Below are 22,103 nucleotides of genomic sequence, written 5' to 3'. Positions count from 1 at the left end.
AGGTGGCCTTCTGTGCTGCAGGAGCACACTGCTGGTTCACGTCCAGCTTTTGTCCATCAGGACTGCCAGGTCCTTCTCCGCAGAGTTGCTCGCAATGAGTCTCCCAGCCTGTACTCATATCTGGGATTGCCTCGACCCAAGTGCAAAACCTTCACTTGGCCTTGTTAAACTTCATTAGATTCTCATGTGCCTACTTTTCACAAATAATTGCAAATAATTGATTTCTCAGTTAGATATCTAGAAGAAAATAGATTGAGATCAGTCTGTGTCATAAACCCAATATCACAGTTCTTAATAGGCTTCTTATTAAGAACTAAATCCCGATGCCTCCGAAATTCTGACAGAGTACCCTAATGATTGAAGGTGAGGATTGCAGCTCTAAGGAAGTGTAATTAGGATTTCTTAGACTTACTTTCATTAGAATGTCAGGCATAAATGACCATACACACCCTTCTTCCTTCCTTCCATCCCTCTTTTGAGTCCCATCTTTTGAACTTAGTAGCTGATTTAAGCTGCACCTGTCTGAGGGACAGATGTGAAGTTTGCGTTTGCTAGGGTTCCTACAGACCCTTTTGAGAGGCAGCCTCGTGTAGCAGAAGGCAGGTGTGTGGCCTTGAGGGGCTTAGATGGGAGGCCTGATGGTGCAGAGCTGAGGGCAGCCTGCGGGAATAGGGGGTGATGGGCTGTGGGAGCACAGGGCTTCTGCTGCACACAGGGCCCTAATGCAGGAAAAGGGTGGTTTCACTGCTCACAGCAAAGCCTTCTTCCTAAGTGTGGAGTCAAAGCATGTGAGTGGATGGCTGTGAGCTCATCCAAATGATGTGCTTGATTCATACGACATAATTGGTGATCGAATAAAACAGATTTGGTAGTCCATATAAATTTATATCTGATCATTTGCATCCCACTGTTCTTACATCTCAACTTCAGGAGAGCCTAGGTGATGACAGTGTATACTCTTTTTTACAGAGGCCCTTTTTGTTTCATTAGTTTGAAGTAAATGATTGTGTATATTAGAAATAGTTTTGTATTGTCTGAATGTACAGCCTTTCTATATGGTTTCGTTTATGCAGAGTCAGCACTAGCAAATTTCAGTTGATTATGGTTTTGCCCTCAGAAATCCAGTAAAACATTGCAGGTAACAAAGCCAGCTGAATGGAAGAATTGATGCTGCTGTGCTAGAGAGTGGTGGTATACCTTATCCATTAGGAGAGTCATTTTCAAAGTACAGTACATATGTTATGCTTGGAGAACAGTAACTAGGTGAACAAAAGCATCTTTGTCTTGCATTACAGTTATATCATAGACTTCTAAACTGATTTTCTAAGGGAAAATATCTTCTCTTTTACTTAATGGATCTATTTTCTTTTTTCAGTTCGTTAATTTGGGGTCTGATTCTACCACATCTTGAATACTATTAAATGATAATTTAATCATTGGGATTTTTTTTTTTTGCCTTTTTTTTTTTTTCCCTGCAATTAAGTGTTAAAAGTATTAAGGAAAGATCTAAAACCTCATTTATTCTTAAAGTAATGTCATTTAGTTAATGGGTTACAGTTGTAGCAGTGGTTGCAGTTTCATTCCTCAGAAGGAAATGCTGAAGGCATTAGATGTGCAGCAACCATCCTTTTAGTTCGTTCTTCTTTCTTTGTAACTTGGACACAACTTACCATGTAACACTCTGTAATGCAGTGCTATTTGTAAATATTATGTTTACCTAGAGCAACGAGTATTCATAATATTTGTTTGCACTGCATTAAAGTACCTCTATCTCAACCACGTGCAGTTACAACATCTGTACAGATACACATGGAGCATAATACCGTGATACTGATAATGGGGAATTCACCAATGTGCAGCACCATTTAGATTGGAAGAGATCTCTGGAAGTTGTGTAGTCCAACCCCTGCTCAATAACTGCAGAATATTTCTCAGGCCAGACAAGTTTTGAGTATCTTCAAGACTGGAGTTTCCACAATATCTCTTTACAACACTCTATGAGTGTCTGACTACTCTCACAGTAGACTTCTTCCATATATCGAATTGGAATTTCCCATATTCCAGCATGTGTCTATTGCCTGCAAAATTAAGATAAAAATCAGGCCCTTTACAACTTACCTTAACCAACAGATCATACTCCTGGCATATGTAAGGATAGCTCTGTTTGAATAGCATTAAAGAACAAGTTTGTTATTTGACACTTGAGTTATAGACCTGGCCTGACTCCTAAAAGGTAGGAAATGTGGATGTTCAAAGAATGAACAAAGTGTCAGCAAGTATGAATAAAAAGAGGATTGAGTGTGTATTGCATTGTATTCGATACGACTTTGTCTTTTATTTATTCTAGATTATGTAAGTTTTACCTGTAACTTTAAGATGGAAATTTTATTTATATATTGCATATTTATTTTACTATCAACTAGCCTGCAGGTGTGCTTTGATGGGCCATTGGGATGCTTTGGAAAAGTGAAGGCGTTTACAGAAAGGTAAATGCATGTCTTTTATCTTTCAGCTTCTCCAGTTGGCAACGGATACATCAAGCCACCTGTCCCACCTGTTTCTGGTACGCAGAGAGAAAAAGGACCTCCAGCCATGTTGCCTATTAATGTTGACCCAGACAGTAAGCCAGGCGAATATGTTCTGAAGAGCTTGTTTGTTAACTTTACTACTCAGGCTGAACGCAAGATTCGTATCATCATGGCAGAACCTCTTGTAAGTAAAAGGAAATTCTAAATGTATACGTATTTTGGTTTGAATTGATAGCATTTCCCAAATGGTAAAATACAGCACTACTGTGGTGACCAGAAAAACAGAGGTGTGCAAGGTACGCCAAAGTGGTGATGTGAATTAGAAGAATATTTTTGTTTGCTGAATGGCAGTGTGTTGGTGACATTGAGAAGTGGAAGAGTGTCAGGCAGAGTAAGTTTCACAGCTGGGAAAGAGGTCATTTGAGTCAAAGTAGGTTAGAAAGTACTGAAATACAATTAAAAATATGCATAAGAACATTACTGGTTTTCAGCTAAGACACAGAAATGAATAGCACTAGTGGTTCCCCTTTTACTACTGACAGTAGCAGTTTTCATAATCGTACAAAGTACTACAGCACCAATTTTACATATACAAAAGCATTTGTATACGTATATACATACACAGCATTTGAAAAAGGAGCTACATTGCAGTGTTTTACACAGTGAGAGAGCTGCCAGTATTTGTATTTTAGACAAATTTAAAATATGAACACCTTTGTTGCGTACTGTTTTGTATTACTGAATGCTGCTGTTTTAACTTGAGACTACACTTCATATACTTTCCTGTTATTCTGAATATGACATATAACATTTTTATTACAAAAAACAGCACAGAATAGATAAATACCCTATTTTCATGTCTGGGTATTCTGAACTGTGAAATTAAGATTGTCTTAATTCTGTTAACATCTCTTTAGCGTTACGTTTTGATATAGATTCAGAAGCACTGGGTACTTTTTAAGGCTTTCCAGACTTTCCTGTGAAATATTAGGTAGGTGCAAGATGAAGGAAATATGTAATTTGGAAATCACAGAAATCCAAACAGAAATTTTGACAGAGGTCCAATTTTTCTCCTTCTGTGAGTTCCTTCCAAATATAAAAATTGGAATAAAGAAACAGATATGGTCCAGGCCCTTCAGGGGATATAGTGCAAGCATTTATTTAATACCATCCGCTCTTGTTGTGACATACCATGAACACCTTTAAAATTTTAAGACAGAATGTATTGTAAAAGAACTTGACAAAACCTGGGAAACAACAAGACTGTGACTGAGAACATTTTTTCCTTGGAGCACCTCTCTTCCTCATAAATTCTTACCTGAGCATTATGCATGTAATATTTCAGATACAAATAGGATCCAGTCACCCTGAATTATTCCCATTTCATACTGTGTTAAGATGATTTAGACTTCCTGTGTGTTGATACATTATTTTTGCATCTTCCTGAAACTATGAAAATCTGAATATCAGTCTTACTCCAGAGACTGCTCAGTGAAATTTTATCTGGCAAATTCAACATAGACTGACTGTAAAAATATAAAAGGGGAGTAAAATTTCACCTTCTTACCAACAGTTTTAGTACAGATTTCTTAGAGAGGTCTAGCTGTGAGACATTAAAAATATTCAGTGACATTCACATCTAATTAATAAGACTTATAAGCCATGACGTGCTGCTCTTTGAGGGTGACTGGGACAAATGTGCAAGCATGTTTTTGTTAGATATTCTGTCAGAATGTAATCAAGGAATTGGCAGGGAAAATGTAAAAAATTATTCTGGAGCAGTGGCTAAGATGTTAAGTCCACCCTTTTTGTAGGGTAACTTGGATGTCTTGCTTTGTTTCTGCATTTTTACTCCACTGGCTAAATTGTGACCAGGAATTTCCAGGGATCTGCAGGACCACAATTATAAATTGGTGATGTAGAACCACCTTTAGCCTTTTTCATAATAGGTAGTCAAATGGTGAACTCTTTGAAGATTCTGTTCTAATTAAACTCCAGTGTACTTCAAAGAAAATCAAACTTGCAAAGTACTCCAGCACTGAGATATTTTCAGCCTGAATTCTCTAAGCCATTACAAGATATGACAGGTTAATTTTATAATGAGCGATGAATACTTGAGATATCTTTTAGAGAAGTTAGAATGATCAGTATATGATCACTTTTTCGTCCCTTTTATCATGAAGTCTTATCTCAAATTCAAGCTCAGAAATTACCATAGGATTAAATTAAAAACTCACTGATACATTTTTTGCATAAATATTTCTTTCCATATGCAGGTTTTGCCTTATTATCTATTCTGATTACCCTTATTATGTTTTTCTGGATTTTTCTCTCAGTTTCTTTGGCCCAGTTGATATTTTCATCTCTCCTTTCTGTGAGATACACAGAGCCCTGCTGTAAATTACAGTGTTCTGACAACTCTGGTGGAAAATCAGATTTGTTGCTGCCACGAGTAGCGGATGCTTGCAAGGCACAAAACGTGCTTGCTGTTTTCTGGCGCAGCAGTGAAGGGCACTTCACCCAGTCCTTTCTGCAGCCCCATGAAATCTCATCCGGGATGGCAAGATTCCACCAGCAAGGAAGAGGAGCACAGAGCAATGCCACCCACCCCTCCTGCTACCTTGCTGTTGGCAAAACTTGATTTGACATTTTGGTTACTGGACTTGGCAGTGATCATCATAAAAAATGTACCCCCAAGCTGATATGTTTGGAAGGTATGAGTCAGATGCCGACTACCCACTGTTAAGACTTTAGCAAGTTACAATGGAAACCTTTTGTTATCAGATGTGATTCTTTTTCTCTTTGTTGGGAGTGTATTTTATTTGAAATTTCAGGTCAAACTTTTCTCCTTTTTAGGGTCCCTGAAGTAAAAGAAAAGTGTGGTGATTACATTAAGTTCACTATGGTGTTGCTCACTTTTAATGATGAAACTACTGTATCCAGGTTGTCATGTAGCATTACTCCAAGCTGAAGGCATTTGACAGCAGAATGAATTTAAAGGGATTTTCTGGTTTAAAAAACAAAATTCAGAGAAATGAAACGTAAATCATTTTTTCTTGATAACCTTTAATATTTCCTTGATACTTTGCTGTAAATAATTATTCTCCTTTACAATGAATGCTAAGCATTTTTCCTATAGATCACTTTTCAAAGCTGATTGTAGTCACATATACATTTTTATCAGTTTAAATTTTAAATCTTCTTTACATTGCTTCACTTATAAACACAAGTTGGTCTTTTATTAGCATTGGTCTTTTTTCAAGCAGTGGTGACCTTACAATGAAATGAGGCAGAGGAAGCCAAGGAAATATTTTTGCCAGTTCAAATGATAAAATGTGTTTGCAGATAATGATGCTGTAAGGAGGGAAAAAAAAAGTCAACAGAGAAAATGGTTTCCTTTTTAGGAGTGTTGATTATCACTTAGAGTAATAATTCATCCTGTGCATACTGATCAGGCTAATCTTTAAATGTGGCTTTCAGCAGTACTTACACACAGCTGCAGGCATTGATAAAACATAGCGAGCTACAGGCGGTGACAGTGGTTAATGGTTAATTTAGCTGTTGGTAAACTTTCATTATGCTTCTCTCCTGCAAGCATCTTCTTTCACTGAGCCTGCCTAAATTCAGAAACTCATTGCCTTACTACTGAACTCAGCAACAGGATTTACTAATTACAGGATCAAGGCTATCAGCATATCCCTGTATTCTGCCAGTAACTTTCTCCTTTCATTAGGAAGGCTTATCTGGCCTCTGGAAATCCACTGAAAGCAGGCATGTCTTTAATACAACGGTATTTATTACTTCCATTTCAGTAGGAGCTCAAAGATACTAAAATACAGATCTGTTTCACAGTGGAGCTTCTGATATCAGCCGAGGAAGTGGTTAAGAAGCCTATGGAAGAGTAAGAATACTGCAGATTATTTTGCAAAGCTATAGAAAGTTGGCCAGCTTTTGGCAGAGACCAACCAGCATGTATAATGTCATTGCTCTCTGATTAGCTCTATTCTAGGCTTAACTTTCTCTTGGCATTGAAGAAGAAATATACTATGAACAGACATAAATAAAATAAACCATGTTGTTAAGGGTTTTGAGGATTAGCCTGTGATAACTGGTAAGATTGATGTAGATAATTGCTTGATAATAATATCAAGAATTTTATCATACAGCTGAATTTTCACTTTTACATGGACTAAGTTCCACCTGTATCACATGAGGAGTGACTCATTTATATGACTCATCTATAATGAGACAAATGAGCATCACACATTTTTTACATTTGAAGTCCTCTTGTATAGTTTGACAAATGTACAAGGTTGGGATCCTATTTGTTCAGAGTGCACAAATAGGAGTTACTATCTGGAACAAGCGATTTTGTTCAGAAGAGGCGAGGCAAATTGCCTCTGCCTGTTCACTCTATATGCGTGTGCCCAGAAAAACTGAAAAGAAGGCAACTTTATTTGAATAACCATATGCAGGTACATATTGAAAATGCTATTCTTTTTGCACGTGCATCCTCAGAACCTTCTATAAATGCTCCATACGTGCCTGATTCCCACAGTCATCAGTTTCTATCTGCTCTGTGTCACTCAAGGATTCTGTGACTCATAACCAATAGAAGTATTTTATTCCACTGGAGGTTGCGATAGCCAGGATTCTTTAAAATAACATGAGCAGTCCCTCATTAACCTTAACAAATTCATGGTATCATAATTCTGGATCTAAAATATAATATCTCTGTATTTCTGCTGCATTCCATATTTAGAATGTAAATTGTATTAATAAATACTAATAGATTAGTTCTTTTAGATCCAGTTGTGACAAATAATGCATTAAAAATAGTACATTGAGTAGAATTGCCAGTCTTTGGATAACTGTCTTTGAAGTACTTGAGGTGCTTCTTTAGAGACTTTCCTTATGTTATTGTGATGTGCTGTCTTCTCTCCTGTTCATCATAAAGTCAAAGCATCTTACTTTAACAACTCAGCATGTGACCTGTACCTAATATCCATTTTTTATGTGGAACCTTACAGATCTCTTACAGTGGATCCGTCAAGTGACTTGTTGAATGGGGCAGATCTGTCTGTCAGCCTCCATCCTCAGGAGGATACCCGATCTTCCATCGTTTCCAGCAAGTCTGAGCTCAGCAGGGTTCCTTTAATCATTGGCAGTATCACAGGTCAATTTCTTAGACTATCAGTTAGTTCATCCCAGTATTTTATTCAGTTCCCAGCTATATCTGTGGATTAAGTTTGATTTCTTTGTGGATGTTTCCACCGGTTCTGTTTCTCTTTAGTCAGACTTTCCAATAACTTCTCTGGTTCAGCAAAATTATGGGCTGATCATCATCCTCTTCTTCACTGATCACCTTTTCTTGCATCTTCATTGGCTTTCCAGGTACTTTAACAGTAGTCCTCCAGAACTCTCCTTTATGCTCCCAAACTCCGCCAGTGCTAATGATGTGCACTGAGCCAGGTCAGCTTTCCTTCAAAGGAGAGGCATCTAAGCCTGGGAAATACTGTCCATGAAATCAGGAAATTTTTTATCCAGAAGATGTAAAGGCAGAAAAGTACAGAAGAATCAAGCTTTTATACTGAAGATGGAGAACACCCATGGCAAAGACAACTCCAGTACTACAGAGAGCCTTCTCTTAGCCTTCCACTCATCTCTTCAGGAAAAGTATGCCCCTGCAGTTATCTTGATAAGTATCTCCAGCTGAGACCTGTAGCAGATGCCAGGCAGTGCCAACAGGAGCATTCTCAGTGATCTCAGAGTTTCCACAGCTGGGCACACAAGCAGAATAATGTTAGAGGCCTCTGATCTCATTCTAACGGCAGAACTTCACTGTGCTTGAGCCTCACTTGCACATGGATAAAGTCAGAGGATAGTCAGTGGTGCATGTGATGGTTCAGATCAGTGAGAGGATTGAATGTCAAAAGACAGAGATTGAATCCAAGGTCACTGAAGCTGTCACGCTGTATCACATGTTGGCTGATGCTCACAGATGTGGCAGAGAACCTGCCACATGCCATACACTAATCACATTTTTATATCATTTAAGGATATTGGTTATTACCAGTAACCAGAAAGAGAAAGTTGTATTAGGGTCATCTCAGGCCATCCTTATGTCTGGTCTGTTGTTCCTTGTCATGTCACTGAAGACCTTGGTAAACGGTCTTATAAGCCTGAACATGAGGTCAGCATGTTCATAACTTGGATTCTGCAATGAGTTCAACAGGGAAGATGCACATTCTGTGCAGATAAAAAAGCTTCCTGTATTTGTCTACAGTGTCCTTCTGCACAACAGAAATAACTTTGCTCATCATCAATCAGTTGGTGTAAAACTATTTGCATACAGGATCAAAGCATCACTTAACTTCTCTGTTTAGGGAACAAAGATGTACAAATGACCAGGCACAAGATCAGGGAAGGGCATGCTCACCTCTTTGCTGGCTCTCAGAATTAAAGTCAAAGATAGAAGGCAGGGAACCATAGCGCTCGAGTTACGCACTTTTGATCACAATGACTTTATGTCCCAGATCCATTTAATTTACCTCTGGATCTTTCAGAGTTTCTATTTGATAGATGTCTGCTGACCCCAAACCAACCTTGGCTTCATGGAAGTGATTATTATATGCAGTCTCCTGATTTATTTATTTTTTCAAATGCATGTACTGGCTGATGACACCTGCCCAGCCATATTGAAACAACTGAAACAGGAATCTGAATAGCAATTTCCTGCAAAAGTCTTGGATCTAGAACTCCAGATCTCTGAAGTATATTGTTCTTAGTAAGCTAAAAATAAGTTATAAATTCCTGTATCAAGTGTTATTTTCAGAACATCATGTTTATTCCAGTCCCACAGACTTAGAGGCAAAAGATCTTAGGCTCTCATGCAGCATCTCATGACACCATTCTTGACTGACGTCTTATGAAGTATCACATTATTTATTAGTGTATGCCTCCAAAACGCCTTCTTCGTGGCTTCATGTAGAGGACAAAGTCAGGATGGATGGGGCCCAGAGCACTCTAATCTACTGTTTGATTTGGTGGGTGTGGAACTACACGATCTTTGATGTCCCTTCCAACTCAAGCCATTCTATTGAACAGCAAGGACTAATTTAAAAATGTTTAGAGTCTTATGCAGATTGAAATTTACAAACATCAATAAAGGTGATAACTGTTTTAGGAGTGTAAGTCGCTGTGGTAGCTGGAGTAGTTAAAATAAGGTTAAAACAAAATAAAGTGTTATGCTGTTAGCCCAGACTTTACAACTTGAATGTATTCAGATAGATTTGAACCTGGTCAGGAGTTCACTCATTTACAAAGTATTCCTTTTAGCACAAAACTCTGAAAATAAACAGACAAGAGAACTTCCTTTCATGGTTGTGCTGCAGCTTAGCACAAATTTCAGTAAAATCATTCTTTGTGCTCTTTAAAATTTTCCAAATTAAAAAAAAAAGTATGTGTTAAAAATATTTCTTTCAGAATTGGCCAGAGGTAGACATCAGCCATCAGCTCTTTTCAGCTCAAGACACCTTTTTTACCTACAAGAAAGCACCTTATTTAGCGACAGAAAAATATTACAAAATACACAAATGCTGGCAGCAGCAGGTTATTTTGGATTTGTATTTTTTTTTGCACTTAACCATATATCTTTAATTGCACTTAACCTTTATTTAAAATTGTGACTGTTTCTTATTGAATTGAATTGAGGGCATGTCTGGGAATTTTTTACTGGTCAAGTAAGAATGTCAGAGCTTGAGTTGTTTGCACAAGAAAACTCATATTTGATTTTTGTGTTTTTTTTCTTTTTGTTGCATGTTCTGTTGAGAAAGTTGTATTGCTAGTTTCTTCACTGCACATCTAATAGCTTGGAAAAAAAATCAGTGAGTTTGCTTCTTTTTTCAGTATGCTTGGAATTTACTGGTAGTAATAGCAGAAGTATTACTCTTGAAATGTGATACTTCTTTGGCTTGTTTTGCCATTTTTTTTCTGAAATACCACTTATAACCAAAATTTTTGAGAGTCTTTATTTTAATGTTGTAAAGGGTGGTCAGGCACTGGAATGGCTGCCCAGGGAGGTGGTGGAGTCGCCATCCCTGTCAGTGTTCAAGAGGCGCCTGGATGAGGAGCTACGAGAGATGGTTTAGTGCTTGTGGTACTGATAGGAATGGGAGGGTGGTTGGACTGGATGATCTTGCAGGTCGTTTCCAACCTTGTGTGATTCTGATTCTGTGGTAGACAGCCTGCGTTAAAGATGTGCATTGTGGGAAGTGGGATCAACAGGCAAAAATGAGCCTGTAGTACCTGATGCGATGACAGAAGCCATCGCCGAGTCACAGCAGTAGCGGATGAAGTGGATGTCAAAGAGGCGAGATTCAGTGCCAACGAGTGAAAGCCTGTGCTTGAAACAAAACTGAAATTTTCTTACACAGCTTTGTCTTCAGCAGTGCAGCATTACAGTGCACAGTCTTTTCCACAAGAATGAAACAGAAGAGCTGTTAAAAAGAAAAGAGAAGTTGAGAAAGAATAGTGTGGTTTCCTGACCAGTATTGAGTCTGTCTTCTAAACATGCACCTTTCATCATTTTTGTGCAATATCTGTAATTAATGTTTTTGACCTGACTTTGCTAAAACAAAAACTTCGGGTAGATACACAATTTTTCTCTATATATTTAATAGCCACTTGAAATAAGCTGATTTTCCCCATCTGAAATACCAAGTATGCTTACTGTTGGTTTTGTACTTAATTTTCAAAAGCTGCATGATGTTTAGCCGTGTTTTCTTTAACATTTTCGGTGTCTATAACATTGTTTCATGCAGAGATGTGATGTTTTTTTGAAGAAACCAGGGGGATTATGTGTTTGATTATGTGTTTAGGGTCTCCTTTTGATTAATTTCAAGACTTAATAAAGGAAGTACCCTATAATGTTTGTTTTACTATCTCTGTACCTGACAGCATCTTATGTAGGTATCTGATGGCTAATTGATGCTGAGCAGAGCAACAACGTAAATTAAAGATTGGCAAGTTGTATTTTTATGCATGAGGACCTTCTGGTATGCAAAAAACTGTTGTGAAAACGTGGGATACTAATTGCCTGTTTGGTAAAAGCTCCAGGTGGGCAACATCTGTGAGACGATCAGAGTAAACAGATTTTAAGTCAAAAAGCTTGACTCTCTTAATTACTTCGATATAAACTAACTAAGCTTCTAGGGGTGGAGGGATTTCTAAATAGTAAAAAGGTAAATTAGAGATGAAGATTAGTTCAAATAAAGTTTAGAATCATTTTCAGTACAGTAATATCTTATGGGACTGTAGATGAATTTTTGAGAAAGTAAAACAGAGGTAAATACCACATGAGCTTACTCAGTGGAGGATGAGCAGGGAGCACGGTGAGTGATGAGCAGCCAGCCATGTGGAATCAGGGACCAGGCAGACACAGCTCTCTTTAACTGGCTGGTAGGTCGGCTCTCAGCTCAGCCCTGTGTTAAAGCGATGCCTGAAGGGTAGGTAGGTGCTTCTACATAGAGTAATGGTTCACGTGCCCAGGCTGCAGAAACAAATTGTTTTCGTGGCATTTCCTCCTAGATGATAAAGAGAATAGTTCACTCACCATGTGAGCGCAGGATTGGCAGCAATACATTTTCTTATGTTTGTATGTACAAACAACCAGTGGCAAAATGATAAATGCAGTGTGTTTGATCCAGCTCTGCTAGGAGCACAGCTTTTCCTATGAGACACCAACCACCCTTCATTCCTGCTCTAATGAATACAGGACAAGGATGTGCAGTTTCTGTCAGAGTTTATGCGGGCATTCATAGGCAGAAAAGAATTATGCTTGGGGTTTTTTGGTGAAAAAAAAACCCCTTAAGATTGCATTTATGTGTATTTTATATATATGTTTTAGCTACAGCAGTTGGATGTGGTCTGTGTTTTACAAGAGCTCCATTCTTCTGCTGTTGTCTTTTGCTAACTGTTCTATCCAATCAAACTACACAGTTGAGTGTGTACAGCTGCATTTAGCATGTGCTGTAGTTATATCAGAATAGTCTTGCATTCCCCATGCTCTTAATAAAAAAATGGGTTTTTATCACAGTGAGTAATACAATAACTGTTACAGTTTAGTAGGAATAATGTGCCTAATGGTGAGGTTAGAAGTAACTTCAAGTGACGTTGTCTGTCACAATAACACAGTGATATAGTAAAGCTTAATAGGCAGTACAACATCATTTTGTTTTCCTCTTTCCCTGAACATTCAGTTCTGTGACAGGTGGTTTGGAAAAGCTCTTCCTGTGTAAATTTACCCAATTACATTTGTGTAGCAACCCGAAAAAGCATTAATATATTAACTGTTGAAAGTAGCTGACTTGTGCAGAAATCTTTCACTCTATGTTAATTGAGGACTTGAGTGATACCTTACTTTTCAGATAAATAAAAAATATTTTATTTGGTTCATATGTCCAAATGTGATAAAATACACATTTGTTATTGCATATTCAACATCCTCTGTTTTATTAGATTCTATTAATGTTCTAGCAGAGTAACTGTGGAAGGAAAGTAATTTTTAGGTGAGCATTTTGTTTGTAAGCATTGCTGATGAAAAAGTTTAGATTTCATTTATAGAAAAGTGTTTTTTTCAAATATTAAATGAAAAATTGTCTTTCCTGATCTTTCCCACTTATTTCTGATATGTATCCATATCATGGAAGTTTACAGTTCTGAAAAAAATAGTGTACAATTGAAGGCAGCACATCAAACAAGAAATTATGATGTTCAACTTAGTGATTGAAAGTGGAAAAGTTATTATTGAGATTCCATTATTTTTTAATTTTTCAGATGTGTTTTATAGCCCAGAAAGCTCTACGCTTTTCACCTTAATCAAACCTTTCTTTATTCATATTTTGTGGTTGTAGGCTTTGGCTCCTAATTCAGGATACTTATTCATCTCAAATTTGGAAGACCTTTCTGTAGGATGTATTATAGCTACAGAGACTCAAACAGAGCCAGCTCATCATATAAAAGGGCCTCTTTGAGATTTCTGAGTTAGATGGGCAATAAAATCAATAAAATAGTGCCTCAAGGCTGGAAAACATTTTTAAAATTTTTAAGAAACTTTTCAATGAGTGTATCTCCAGGATAAATAGAATGCTATGGAAGCTTTTATTAACAGGCAATTTCACTTTATTATGCTTCTTAACCATGTATTTGCTTGTCCTGAAGCTGTGGGATGTAATGAAAATGCCTACTGTGATGAGTAGAAAAATACTTTGCATAGTAGCTGCTGTAGCAGTAACGTCAAGAACATTGCATGACATGAAGTGGCAGGATTTGTAAGAGTATTTCAGCTAAGTGGTGTAGAATTGTAAAGTAGTTTACAGTAGACAAGAATGCCAACTGCATAAAGAAAAAATATCATTTTTAAAGGACTCTCAGAATACCTGCATGTATTTAAGGTAAGGCAGAACATGAAGTCTCTTACAGGTAGCAAGAAGCACACTTCCTGTCTTCTAATTTTCTGTGCTGAAACAGTGCTGGATAACTGGAAGAATCAGAAATGGGGAAAAACTGGTTGATAGGAGAAATGCAGTGTTGCTGGTTGTCGCCATTCCTTCAAGGGTGCGGTGAGCTGATCTGTTGTGGCACCCTGCTCCCAGGACGGGGTTGCACTACAGACATGGCTCCATGCAGTCAGCACGGGGGTATCCAGGACCCCCAGGCAGAGGTGAGGAAGAGGCAAGAGAGGGTGCAGCAGAAGCTGTCTGCCAAGGGAACCAAGAGAGGGGAAGAGGCAAGAAGGTGCAGGAGGGGATGAAGGGAAGAAAAAGCCTTAAAATGGGGATGTTGGGAACTTAGAACAGCAGAACCATTCCTGGCTTTGGTACATGCCCCTGGCTCATCTCCATCCCTGGGATGCCTTCTGCTTCTGCCAAGCCTGTTGCATAGCCTGTGAAGGTGAGTCACAGAATCAGAAAATCCTGAGTTGGAAGGGACCCACAAGGATCACCAAGTCCAACTCTCAGCTTCACTCAGGACTACCTAAAATTCAAACCATATTTCTAAGCATTTTCCAAGTGCTCCCTGAGCTCCAGTACCTCAAGGCCGTGCCCACAGCCCTGGGCAGCTGTTCCATGCCCACCGCCCTCTGGCGCAGACCCTTTCCCTCACCCCCAGCCGCCCTCCCCTGATGCAGCTCCATGCCGTTCCCTGTCGCTGTCACACAGCAGAGCTCAGCGCTGCCTCTCAGCCTTCTCTGCTCTGGGATGAGCACACCAGAGGCCTCAGCCACTCCTCACACACCTCAGCCTGCAGACCATTACCCATTTTTGCAGCCCTCCTTTGGGCACTCTCTAATAGCTTTGTGTCCATTTTGTACCATGGCACCCAAACTGCACCCAGAGCTACAGGTGAGGCCGCCCAGTGCAGAGCAGAGGGGACGATTCCTTCCCTCAGCTGGCTAACAGTGCTGGGCCTGGGGCACCATGCAGTGTGTCTGACGCTTTGCAGTGAACGTGCCGCAACGTGGGAATCCCTGATCTAGTGACCTGTAAGAAGGCAAGAGTTACATTGGCTTTTCTGAAAGGAGGGATCTTCACAGACTCAAAAGCACAGCCCCTGAGGAGTGTTGTCATCAGCTACTGAAGTATTTGTGAGGTGTGCCTGCATCCACAGGCAGGGTGCGGGTAACCAGGGCATTTTCAGGGTTGTAGTGGCAGACCTAGGTTCGCAGGGCTCGTTTCTTTTGTTTTAAGCATGGTCTTCTTACAGATAAGCATGTAATGAAAAATTCACATTTCTGCCTGGAACACTGAACACATTTTTGCACAACTTGATAAAATGCTTTGCAAGCCAGTGTTGCAGCATCAAGCATTGTAACACAGAGCTTCTGGTTGCCAAAGTCCAGAAGCTATTGAAAAAGAGCTTAAGAAACTTCACTGCAGTAGCACAAGACTTCTGTAACAGAATAAGAAATTTAGTAGTAACAAAAAAAAAAAGTTTATGTATAGTTGTTTTGTTTGTTTTTTTTTTTTAATAAACTGCACCAATTCTCATGGTCCAGGACCCATGAAGACTTAAGAAATTTTTTACTTTTAAATGAACTCAGCAATAATTTTGAATGATGATCTGTCTTCCATTTCAGTGAGCAGCAGATAAAAGAAATATTATCCACCCATGAGACAGAGCTCAGTAGAGTAGCACTGAGCTACCAGTGGAGGGTGAGGACGGTGGAGTGGTTTCATGTGTCTGTTACTGGGATACAGGATTTGGCATTGTCTGTTCATCTCCAATAAACTAGTCATAGAGTTCTAATTAATAGGTGTTGTGCCACTAAATGTAACCTGGATAAGTAACTTTATACATTAGAGGTAACAATGAAAAATATTAATGTCCTGGATAAATCAGTGACTCAGTAAAAAATACTTCAGTTTTTCTGTTTGTTAGGTAGTCAGGGGATACTGTTGTCACTCTGCAGCCAGACTCCTTGCCAGCTGGCATTAAGTGTATCAGCATAATTAATTTCAAAATCAGTCAGCAGATGACACTGGACAACATTTTCTGCAGAAGGCAACGTTAAATAACAAAAATATTTTGTATCACTTCAAGTCTTTCCATTTTGCATCCATTGCCTCTTGTCCTGGCACAGGGCACTCCTGCCTCCTGAGTCTCCTCTGCTCTACACTGAACAGTCTCAGCTCTCTCAGCCTCTCCCCATAGCAGAGATTTTCCAGTCCTCTCACCATTTTGGTTGCCTTCCATTGGATGCTTCCAGTTATGTTCATGTCTCTCTTGTACTGGGGAGCTCAAAACTGGACCCAGTACTCCAGGTCCAGCCTTACCAATGAGGTGTGGAGAAGGATTGCCTCTTAACCTGCTGGCCTAATGCAGCAAGAATACCATTAGTTATCTTAACAGCAAGGGCATATTGCTCAAAAGTGTTCAACTTGGTGTATACAAGGATTCCTGGGTCCTTCACTGCAGAGGCTGATAATTTAATAAATGTTGAGTACAATAGTGTACTTGTACGTGCCACAGTAATTGAGCCTGCTTGGCAAAAAAATGCTGTAAAGGTAAATGGAGACTCCTGATCTGTGCCATTCTCTTTGGCCTTCCCAGATAGTTTGAGAGTGTGTGTTGATAAGCAAAAAAAAATCTTTTTTTCTTTTAACATAACACAGTCATTTTTTCACAGCAGTCTTCATTAAAGATGAACCTTCTGGTATCTGATGTAAAATCACCTTTCTTTCAGTGTGTGCTGTGATATAGTAGATATATGAACATCTTTGCACTGCTTGGTAGTAGTGTAACATGATGGTACATCCTATAGGTAAATACTGCTCCTTAGGTACATATTGGAGAAAAAGTTGTGTATTTTCTACTATTTTGAAGTATTTTATAGTTATCAGTATGAACACCAAGTAGATCAGATGTAATAAGCAGTAAATCATTTCCTTTCTTTGAATACACTGAAGACACACTATTGGCGTTAGTTTATATGTGTGCATGGGTCTTCTTTCACATAAAACAGTCTCTCCAGCATGAAAGGGACCAGGTGGGAAATTATGTAAACAAAAATCTAACAGAGAAATAATACTAGAGCTGGTAGAATGTATTATAATATTGATTTTAAGTAATGCATATTTAATATATTTTCTTTTAGGAGAAGCCACTGACCAAATCTCTGCAACGAGGAGAAGACCCCCAGTTTGATCAAGTAAGACACTTGGAATGAAATTGTTTCTGTTTCTCAAGCTGTAAGACAAATACTTGAAAAGCAATCTAGTGTCATAATAGTGTCATACTACACTGCAAAATAAAATCTGTCAATGCACTTTAGTAGGATGAGTGCTTTGCCTAACCGTTCTTGTTTTAAATTAGGAATGTCTTCCATTATTTTCAAACTTTTCTGCCATAGAATTTCTTGATTTTTGTGGCATATCTGTTGTGTTATTTTCTGCCTGTTTCCTCTGATTGAGGTTTGGGGGAACCTTCATATCTTATCGACATTCTGGTTTTTGAAAGAGGTTCATGGTCCCCAGACATTAAAATAAAAAAAAAATCAAGGAAAAAAAATATTACGTGAGTAACCTATTTTGAGATAAAGAAAGTTGTAAAAGAATTTAAGGAACATAAAGATTGCCAAAACTCATCCCCAGCAAAGAGGAGGAATAGACACAAGGTGTGTCATAAAAAAAACAAAGTCATTTGCTACTCCACCATTCCTGTCTCAGTTCCCATCACTGAGCTTTGTGCTTTGGCCATTGCTGCCTGCACCACTGTGCTGCTGGTGGTTCCATAAATACAGGACAGAAGAAAGTAGCAGCAGTGACTGAATCACCTGAAAGCAGTTGTGGCTAATGCCATAAGCTGCAAGTACCACACTGAGACATGTAACTTCGGGTGAGGACATACATATGGGTAGTACTTCAGAACCCAAAATGAACTTAACCGCTTTTATTGAATCTTTTGGTATGGTAGACATATTGTGCCAGAAGAAGAGATGCCTTGTGAGATCCAGAAGGGCTCACTTCATAGTTTTAGCTTGACAAAATAACCCTTTCTAGGTTGCTCTGTAGCCACTTTTGTGGGAGGGGAAGGCTGTCAAGCAGGCTTTCCTGGCAGGCATAGGGCAGGACTGCTGTTCTACAGTTCTGAGCATCCTGCCTGCTTCTGCTGGCCACAGCCTCTGGGGATGCCATCCACCGTAGGCTGAAGGAAGCTGCTTTGTGAGTGTCATAACTGGTAATGATTTTTTTTTTTTTTTTGTGGTATTTTGATTTTAATTTGATATTTTTTTTTTTTTTTCCCTTCCTGTGGGGAGAGTTTTAGATATAAATGGGAAAGAAAAACAAATTAAGCCATATGCAAAACCTGTGATACTGTTCCTGCAGTGTGTTAAGCAAACACATAATGGGTGGCCTTGATTACTCGTGGTTAGGCAAAATGTGGCCCTTTACAAGGAAGAGTAAGAAGACTTAATGCTTCTCCTGATTACTGGCAAATAGAAAATTGAACAATCAATTCAACATCAATTAGTGTGAGCAGTGTATACTTCTCTAGAGTGAAGCAATTTTGCCTTTCCATCTGTGGCATTTTACTTTCAATCCTTGGGCCAGGGGGGAACCAACAAATGCTGACTGAAAAACAGAGGCACGTTATGTTACATACAACGTTTGTGTATATTTCTCACCACATATCTGAAGCTCTACCTTGCTATGTCTAGAGAGATGGCAGAAAAAATGTAGAGCGGAGGTTGCCTTAAAACTCCTTTTAGAAAACCTTGCTTTCGTTTCCATGAAATTTTCCAAATAAACTATCCAAACTGACATTTTCAGGCTTTATGTCAGCCTGAGTTTTTGGCAGTGTTTCACTTGTGAGGTTTTACTTTGTTTTCTTCTTACACAGCATAGTCATTTTTTGTTGTTGTAGTGCTCGTGGGATTTACTTACACCCATCGTAACCCACTGGGTTAGCTGTAGCTAGAAACTCATTCTAAAATGTCACAGATTAGACAGATTTCAGCTAGAGTAGGGGCAGTAAGATAGAGAAAAAGTCTTTTTTTAGTTGTCATATTTCATTCAGTTTATTTGATCAATGCACCTCAGTGTTACAAAGCTGTTTTACAAATGAGTATGTCAGCTTTATAAAATAGTCATGAACACGCAGATATTATTTGCTGATATTAAAAATTAACTTCTGATCTATCTGGGAAACCTTGCATATTGTGATAATATACAATACTGAAACCAATATTAAAAATTAGAGGCCTTGTGCTTTTAGCTCTAACCATTTGTGTTTACTTTATAAATTAACTTGAATATGTAGAATATGTGGGATGAAGAAGGACTAGTTTGATAATCCCTTGTTTCTGCTCTCTAAATTCGGAAAATTTTGGTATTTATTCCAGAAACAAAGTTATCTAGCAAGAACAGAAGAGGCAATAGATAACATTCCTGCCATTTCTAATTCAGAAATTGAGGAATCCCCATGAATAAGTGTTACCAAGAGCATCTATTAACTTTCAAGTGGTATCTAACAGTTTTTTGGTTTTCAATTTGAAGGCATTAAAAATGGCACAGTCAGAAGAACCTAATTTTCCCAAATCAAATTCTGAAGGCTTCAAACAAATTGCCTGTATTCAAGTCAGATGAAATTGATGGGTGGAACAAAGTGAGGCTCTTAAAATATCCGAGCTTCATCTTAACTGTAAATTGAAAAGCAGCAAAAGTAAAGCGTAGCCCAATTTTAAATTTCAGGTCAGCTTCAGAGATGGAAAAAACCAGCTTTAAAAATACCCTTTGCCAAAATTTATAACAAGCAGAGTGGAGCTTTAGCTACCTTCAGCAATTAGAATGAAGTTTAAGGTTGAAACTTCTGAACCAGGAATGTATCTTAAAGCATTGTTTACTTTTCCTGAACAGCTTTATCTCTGACTGTCAGAAAATGAGACTCTCTTCTGTCTGTTCTCAAACACCATTTTAGGAATTCTGTTTGTGGTTGTGATCACAGCTCCAGGATCTGGGGACCTGGCAGTGCACATGCATAGCTTATGAGGTGATGCCAGACAATACTGTTTCTTTCCATATGGGTGTAGTATCAATGTCTCCTGGTAGGCAGACAGCATTGTCCTGTGGTTCTGTCTAGCTGTCAATTGCATCAACATCCTCTAACTCATCATAGTATCTTGAGAAATCTATGAAGTAATCTCACTTATCCTGACTTGCAGAACATCTCACTATTAGCCTCACAAACTGGATTCCTTACACTGACTGTGTTTTCTTTGTTAGGTGTATAAAGAAAACACATATTGGAGAATATATAATTTCCATATATGTTATCTCTGTTACATATTTAAAGTTATGTTCTACAAGTTCTTTGTTAGACAGCTTTACTTGCCTATTGGTGAAGAGTTCTACTGCTCCAGCATTAGCACGCTCCTTCTCACCAATTACAGGAATGTTATTAAACATAGTACTACTGAACTATGACTTAAGCTTCCTCTTACAGGAAACCATGAAGTTGCAGTACGTGAAAAGATCAAAAGGCAGTGCAAAAAAAAAAGCATAATTATCCCAGAGACTCATCCTCACCCAAGGACACATTTTTATTAGTCTTCTCTCAACGCACACTGAAGTATCTTCTGTTGCACAGAATAGAAATGTTCTGTGAATTGATGACACTGAAAGCAGAAAAAGGGCATCGTGTATTCTTGGACCAATCTGCAGACATTTTTCCCTATAAAAATACGGCATGAATATTATACTTTGGCCCTGCTCATGATCTTCCATGGCATTGACAATTTAACAGCAAGACTTAGCTTTCATGTGAAACAGTCATATGAGGTCTGTTGTGTGAGAGTTTCAGCACAATCTACAGAAAAGTTTGTAATCATTTTAATTATGCTTCTCTCTCTTCTTAGAAGTGCCTTAAACTAGAGAATATGGATTGGAAAAAGACAAAACAGGTCAAGCTAGGAAACTAAGCATTTAGTAATAAAAAAATGTGGAAATACCAAAAATAAATAAGACAGCAGACAACATGCTAATGACTGTGTCCCTCTTCATAACATCCTAACTGGGGTAGGTAATGTGCTGATGATTATTTCCATCCAAAATGAGATTTGTTAGCTGCAGTGAGTGAGTAATCATACCCTCATCACTGTAGCAGCACTGCAGTTCATATAATCATGGAATCACAAGGCTGGAAAGGACCTACAAGATCTTCTAGTCCAACCGTCCTCCTATCACCATTACTACCCCTTTTGTGTTTTCACTTTCACTGTATCTTATATGTGGTCCTTCTGCAGTCGGGCGTGTGATTAGAGGAAATAAAAGAAATGATGCTAATGGGGACATAGGACAACACTTGGCTTTTGCTCAGAGATTTGAGTTGAAACAATATGCAAAGAACTAAACAGTACTATGATACTATTTTTTGCTCACACAAGTGAAAACCAGCGATTCCAACTTTCTGTTACCAGTTTTAACAATTCCCAGACACATGTCTTTTGCCCCCAGAAATGTTTAGACAGAGAGATGAAAGATGAATGAAATAAGATCTACACAAACTCAGCTGTGCTGTTTACATCAAATGCTGTATTTTACAGATTTTTACATTAGTGTTGGATTGTTTAGAAATCTTAACATTTGCAGGAAAAAAAAATGTTTTGTCTCCAAGGATCCAATAAGAATTCCACCACGTACCTACGTTAATAATAGCTTGGTGTAGTTCATCTCTCTACCATCGCCTCCAAGATTAGGTTATTTGAAATAGAAATTTCATTAACTTTATCCCCTTAATTTATTGTATGGAATATGAAATCCTGGTCTTACTGTTGACCATTATTACTCTGCAGTTGATTTCAAGGAACATGAACGTCATTGTAGCTTTTATTTTCCTTGAATCTGTGTTGTTTATAGTTACAGGGTTTTGTTATAGACATGCACTGGATGGAAAAAATGTTGAAGGAAGGGAAAGCATTATTGCATGGCTATGGGTGTCCTAAATATAGCTAAGAAAACATCTATCAAATTCTACTTCTTTCAGTATCTTTGATAGAAAAATGTGTAACCTCTCTTG

General features: G+C 38.4%; 1 protein-coding gene across 8 annotated transcripts in view; it reads left to right on the top strand.

Annotated features, from left to right (window-relative positions):
* The window catches only part of FRY (FRY microtubule binding protein), a 237,615-nt gene that overhangs the window by 104,169 nt on the left and 111,343 nt on the right, over positions 1 to 22,103 (top strand). For all 8 annotated transcript variants that reach the window (XM_048934593.1, XM_048934595.1, XM_048934589.1 and 5 more), the window contains 2 exons: positions 2,513 to 2,712; positions 17,185 to 17,238. In XM_048934593.1, coding sequence (XP_048790550.1) covers positions 2,593 to 2,712; positions 17,185 to 17,238 — 174 coding nt within the window. In that variant the 5' untranslated portion in view covers positions 2,513 to 2,592. The remainder of the gene's footprint in view (positions 1 to 2,512; positions 2,713 to 17,184; positions 17,239 to 22,103) is intronic.

This window comes from Lagopus muta, chromosome 1, assembly GCF_023343835.1.
Source record: "Lagopus muta isolate bLagMut1 chromosome 1, bLagMut1 primary, whole genome shotgun sequence".
In the NCBI taxonomy this organism is placed as follows: Eukaryota; Metazoa; Chordata; class Aves; order Galliformes; family Phasianidae; genus Lagopus; species Lagopus muta.
The sequence above is the reverse complement of the archived record's forward strand: the minus strand, read 5'-3'. Positions and strand labels throughout refer to the sequence as shown.